Raw genomic sequence first — 6,265 nt, forward strand, 5'->3', positions numbered from 1 at the left:
AAAAAAAAAAAAAAAAAAAAAAAAAAAAAAAATTACTCTATAACTGGTTGAGGTAAAGGCTAAGCCACTATTCAAGTATTGCGGTGAAATGGATCTGATCTTTTCAGCCTTCAGGCCAGAACTAGGGACATAGCCTTGGCAACTGAGGAAGGAGGAGAGGTAAGAGGTAAACGTACACAACAATTTCCCCCAAGAAGTGTTATACAGAGATAGTTTTCTTTTTCAAGTAAAGATGGAATTAAATCAGCTGATTTACCGAGGGGAATCTAGACCTATCACTAACTTTTTGAGATTGTTATCAGATACGGTCACTAATCAAGTTCTCAGGGAAAAACAACCCTTGGCACCACTTACTCCAAACAAACCCCTCTTTGAACATACAACTGTCCTGATCCTATGGAAACTCCAATGTTCAGCAGCCACTCACCAGTGCCCTTGGACCTTCTCCACAGTACTAAGATTCCAGAAATTATGCTAGTTCCAGAAGTGCCCTAAGAAACCTACAACAGTGGATAATGGGCTAGATCAACTTTAGAAAAAGAAACACACACCAACAAATACCAGGGAACTGTGTGTAATGGTTCACTGCTTGTGCAATAAACCTCAAAGAGGATGAAGGTCAGACAGGGATAATAGGCCAATTTAATTCTGAAAGCACAAGGTGCAAGAAATTTTAATTATGGTCTGCCACTGAAATCACACAAGATCCAATGGCATCTAACTGCAACTGCTCATCAAGGGAGACAAGAGGTGTAATTGTAACCGCTGCATAATCACCGTGAGGGCACAGAGAAGGCTGTCTTCAGCTCCCAGTAGAAAGTGTATTAAGAGCCTCGAAAAATCCAATACAGGGAAACATGGAGATTGCACGTAGCTAAACAGGAGCTCCTAACGGGAGGGGTGGGGGGGGAGGGTTCCAGGAATAAAAAGATTAAGCTGTTTGATCCAAATTGAGGATATGAGCTTGGAAAACTCTGAACCTCCTCCTGCTTTGCGGATACACACACAGCGAAAGGCACGATCTCCTACAGAAATTTCTCTCCTTGGTGAAGCTTCACCCACTCTCCTTTGTTTAAACAATTAGCTTGGATGTTACGGTGATTTACAAAACCAGACTCCCTTTCATTTGTTGCCATCAAACCCAAGTCTTGGAGACAAAACGCCAGGCACAGGACTCGAGGTGCCCAAGCCTGTGCAGTTCTCACGACCACGACGACACCCGCGCCGCGCGGGCTCCGGAAAAGGGACGCGCGCAGAAAGCCCCTCCGTAGACTCTCCACTCCGCAAAGTTTTACAGATCTGCGAAATACGGAAGCCAAGGCTCTCATCCGCACCCGTGGCAAAGTCGGCGCTGAAGTTTGCGCCGGGACGTCCTAAATCTCGAGGGTAAGGGGAAAGCGAGTGTGCGGAGAGGCGGGAGGATGGATGGAGATGGAGACACGGCGAGAAGAAGGGAGTATTTTTGAGTGGAAGGTCCGCGAAACCATCTTCTTCACCCGGAAGCGTGTTTGGCTCGAGAGGTCCGGGCGATGCACGCCAGGGGAGGTCTCCCGGGGGGGAGCTGTCACCTGCGGGGGGCTGCGGCGGGGGCGCAGGCCGCCCTCCTAGGCGCCAAGGCAGGACCCGGGGCTCCAGACTCACCGGCTCTCGGAGCTCTAAGAAGTGGGGGAGGGGAGATTCGCGAGAGGGCGGGAGGCCAAAAGCAACACCTTTCTGATACGCCTTTCCCCTCCGACCTCTCCAACTTCCCGCAGCGCCATCCAAGGACTCTCTCCCACCGTACCTCACCCCATCCAGGCTCCGGGCCAAGGCTCGGACCTTGCGGACGGCCACGGCGGGGCGTGGGATGGGAGTGCGACGAGGAAGCTGAGGGCACGAAGGTCAGGACCCAAAATGCAAACTCTCAGCCCCCAGCTGAGACAACCCAAAGCGTTTACACATGCAGAGATCACAGCCCGGTAACTGGGCTCTCTGGGTTTGCGCCGGGCGCAGTTCTCTGACTCTTCAGTTGTTCCTAATAAAGTCGATTACGTTGCCCTCCGGGAGCTGATTGGGAGGGAAGCGAGAGGAAAAGGGGGGGAACGCGGGAAAAAGCGGGGGGAGCGGCAATCAACTTTGTAACCCAGCGCTTCCTCGCGCGATCCGTCGCCATGCTTAAGATTCCCACCCCCGCTTACCCCCCTCCTTCCTTTCAAGTGGATACTGAAACTAGGCCAAAACTTTTCCCCCTCCTTTTCTCTTAGCCACTAGACTGGATTGTGCCCCACGGAGCCCCATGGAGCTCTGCTTTCTTAAGCACAATAGCCGGACTAATTAGATCATAGAAGCAAGGCAGTGATACTGTAACAAGTAGCCGAAGAGGCAAAGAGGGAAGGGGCCCGAAAAGAGAGAAAGGGGGAAAAGTTTGCAGCTCTCGCACTTACCAATCAAGCCTCCCACCAGAAAGGCGATGATTTGGAACAGGAGCAGAATCCCACCAACAATGCACAGCTTCTTGGTGCTCATGTTTTCTATTATTGCCCCAGCCATTTTTGCGCCCCCCTTTTTCTTTTCTCCTTGAAATAAATGTTTTAGGGTGTGCTTTTTGCTCCCTTTCCTCTCACGCTCCCTTCTCCCTCGCCTCCTTTCTGGGCGCTGCAAAACTTCAGGGGTGCGGGAGCGCGGCGAGGATGGGACCGGGACGGAAGACGCCCGCACGGATTCCCCCGGCACAGCCGGCTCGGGCTCCCCCAATGCCAGGAGCTGTGATTGTGGCCGCTCCGCCGCCTGTGGACGCTTAAAGGAGCAGGGAAGCGGATCACATGACGCCGCCTCCCTCCCTTTCTTCCTCCCTCCCTCTCGCGCTTCCTCCCTCCCTCCCTACCTCCCTTCCTTCCTTCCCTCCCTCCTTCTCTCTCTCCCTTCCTTCCTTCCTTTCTTCCTCTTCTATTTCGTTTTGCCATGCTTGCTTAATATCTTCTTTTAAAAGAAAAAAAATGTCACGCACTTAGTGGAGTTCCCTTTGTGTCCCTCCCTTGTCTCATCCCCCTGCCTTCCTATCTAGAGGCAACCTGTCAACTGACCTTAGTGAATGTCACTTCATTCCTTCATTATGTATGTCCATGGCCATAAATGTTATATAGTATGGTGTGTTTTAAAATTTTACATATATGAAAAAGGGCTAAAAGTATTTATTTACACAGAAAGAAATACAAATGGCTATTAACTATAAGAAGAGATTCACTGTCTCATTCATCAAAAGAGCAATAGCTCTTCCACTCCCTCTTGTCCGCCAGTGCGGGGCTCCGAGCTCTGGCGGGTGCTGGTGTCCCGCTCCCGGGTCTGGAAGGCAACCTGTCCCGCCAGGGGCTCGTGTCGTTTGGGGGTTGATGTTGTTGTTTAGTGGGTTCCCCCTACTCCACTTCCCACACGTTTCCTCTTCTGGTGCGAGATTTAAGTCCCCCGTGGGCAGCTCGGCAGACCTTTAACTTACGCCTTGACTTTAGGAAATGGTCCCCACCCCCAACTGCTAGAACTCTCTTTAGGAAAGAGGAGAATCTTTTAAAGGGACCCAATAGATGCTTAGGTCAAAGCACGGAGATGCGGAATAAAGTCTCAGCTGGGCTTCCTTCTGCCTGATCCCAGGCTCGTTATTGGGCAAATAGCCAGCTAAATCCCCCCAGTGCACCCCTTGGGGAACCCTGCGCTCCAGCCAGATCAGGCCACTGTTCATTACCACATTATCCCCCCCACTCCATAGGTTTCCAGAGCCTTAACCCTGGCTCTCGCCTTAAAAGAAAATATATTCTACCCCATCGGAGTTTTAAACCTCATTTAAAAACCAGCTGGCCTGAAAAATCTTTCTTACTTTCTAAATTACCTCCTTTTAATATCTCCGGACATTAAGCCCCTACAATTCCTGTGTTTACGTTCTTACCTCCTATGGCAAGGACTTGTGTGTACACGTTTGTCTCCACCATTTAGCTGTAAACTCCTGGGGGATAGGGACCGAGTGCTCTTCATCTTTGTACCCCCCGTGGTGCTTAACAAAATTCTAGCTCTAGTAGGTCCTCTGTAAAGTTTTGTGGAATGAATAAATAAGTGAATGTGAAAGCAAGCCCACGGTGTGCATTTCAAAAGCCTGAGACCTTATTTGCCTTAGAGGGAACACATATTAAGTTACAATGTTTGTCCTCTCTTTGTAAGGATATATTTATATTTATGCTTAACTTCCAGGGGGAAAGGTAAGTGGGACTCTAGAGATTTCCTGCTCCATCAAGTCTAAATTCCTGGGCCTGGCTGTTCCACATTACATAAACTAGCCACTTGGCCAGTATAACTCACATTGCCCAACAGACCCCTGGTTTGGTAACACCCTATTCTCTCTCACACATACACATTTTCCACCACCCACCACCCCTTACATGCCTGGTTTCTTGTCCCTCGCCTCCACCTACACCCTCTTCATGCCAAGGGAATATCCCAAGTTCTGTCTCCTCCTCTACTCTGTTCCTGATTTCTCGGTGCCCTTATAGAAGATGCCATGCAGGTTACACTTAATAGAAGTATTCGATTCTAATCTCCAGCTAGACCAGGAACTCCTTAAGGACAGGTGCCAAACCATACATATATAAAATTCCATCTCCTTGGAGTCTAACAGTTTTTAACAGTTCTGAGGATACAGTTGCTATTTATTTATTCTTTCCTTTAACCCTTTAACCAATAGGCACATATTGCGCCCTTAATTTGTCCCAAGTTTTCTTTTCTAAGTACTTGAGGATACCAAGATGTGAAGACACTTGCCCTTGACCTGGAGGAGCCCCAGACTCGCTGTTATTCACTGAATAGTGATTAACCATCTTTACTTTAAAGAACATCAGATCAAATGGCAAATGGTCAAAAATAGACAGACTTGTTGTGAACAATAGTGGTCAACACTTTGGTACCCAAACATAGAAAGACCAGCGTGGGTTATTTTTGCATTCCTTCTTTACCTTTTCAGAATCTTACATCATTTTTTTTCCCTGTCAGAATTGGTTCCAGAGCATCATAAAAAGAAGTAAGAATGTCCTTCTCACCTTACTGCTAGTTAACTCCACATTCTGTGTTCTCATCTCAACAAGCTGGCAACTTCCACACATTTTAATAGTAATGCCTTAGGGTTAGAATTCCTTTTTTTTAGTATCAAGGGATATTTCTAAAGTAAGGTTGACAGGATTCAATATCAAGATTTACTCTCCATTTGATATTACATTTCACTATTTAAGAAGAAAGAAATGGGTGTCCCACACACTTCAAGTTTGAAATGGATCCATAAGATGTTCTTGGCTAGCTGCATTGGTTTATTCATGTAAGATTAATGAGTCCTCAACTCATTTTTCTATCAACTGCTACAACACACCCCATCCCCATAGCTTCCAAATGCATCTCTTCAGAGTAACTGGCTTAACTCCTTATGTTCCAGTGTCCACATCTGGAAACCAGAGGCTTGGGATAAAATACTGGTTCCCCACAAATATGATTCCCTATTTTGAACAGGCACTTATATAACCATTTTTATTAAAAAGAGATATTTCTAATTGCTAGTAAATGCTTCTAGCTTGCCTGAGATTACCAATATTGCCAAACTGAGTGTAGGGCAGACAACATGCAATATTCATCACCATGAACTGCTTTTAAAAATTCACAATGTCTATTATGTCTTTATGAATATTAAAAGTGACTGTCGGATCCTTATTTCCCAAGGGAATAACACAGAGGAGTAGAAAAGAGCATGAGTGTTTGAGTCCGCTGGATCTGGGGTGTAGCCTAGATCCCAGCTCTGCCTCTTGCTATGTGTGATCACCATAAACCATTACACAGTCATTTACCCACTCTGAGGCTCAGGTTCCTCATCTGTAAAATGGAGATCATAATAGTACCTACCTCATGGTATTCTTGCAAGATATGATGATGATGATAATGATGATTATATTTAGGAACCCTTAGAAGAAACTGATCACTAATTGGTTCGTTCTCAGCTCTAAAATTTTATCATGTTATAATTATTTTTGGAAGCATATTTTAGGATCAGTCTGGGTGATTAACTATTTGACAAAAGTGCTAATAAGGCCAACATCTAGTACTGAACTCTGAACAACACTCAGTGAACCTTAAATATAGATATTCTATTCTAAAAACTTCACCCAATCACCAGTAAAACACTTTTTTGGAGTCATTAGGCACATTGTCCAAAAGACAGATAATCCAAGGATGCAATCCAACTCTGCCAACTGAAACTGATCAT

The 6,265-nt window shown here is 46.4% G+C and overlaps 1 protein-coding gene across 2 annotated transcripts in view; it reads right to left on the minus strand.

Annotated features, from left to right (window-relative positions):
• The window catches only part of WLS (Wnt ligand secretion mediator), a 107,030-nt gene extending 104,206 nt beyond the window's left edge, over nt 1-2,824 (minus strand). The window contains exon 1 of one of the 2 annotated variants that reach the window (XM_007460113.1): nt 2,424-2,769. In XM_007460113.1, the coding sequence (XP_007460175.1) occupies nt 2,424-2,529 (106 nt within the window). In that variant the 5' untranslated portion in view covers nt 2,530-2,769. Of the gene's footprint in view, nt 1-2,423 lie in introns of both variants that reach the window. The other variant, XM_007460112.1, reaches the window with a different exon arrangement.
• Nucleotides 2,825-6,265: the final 3,441 nt, after the last annotated feature.

Source organism: Lipotes vexillifer, unplaced genomic scaffold, assembly GCF_000442215.2.
Source record: "Lipotes vexillifer unplaced genomic scaffold, Lipotes_vexillifer_v1.1 scaffold134, whole genome shotgun sequence".
Classification (NCBI taxonomy): domain Eukaryota; kingdom Metazoa; phylum Chordata; class Mammalia; order Artiodactyla; family Lipotidae; genus Lipotes; species Lipotes vexillifer.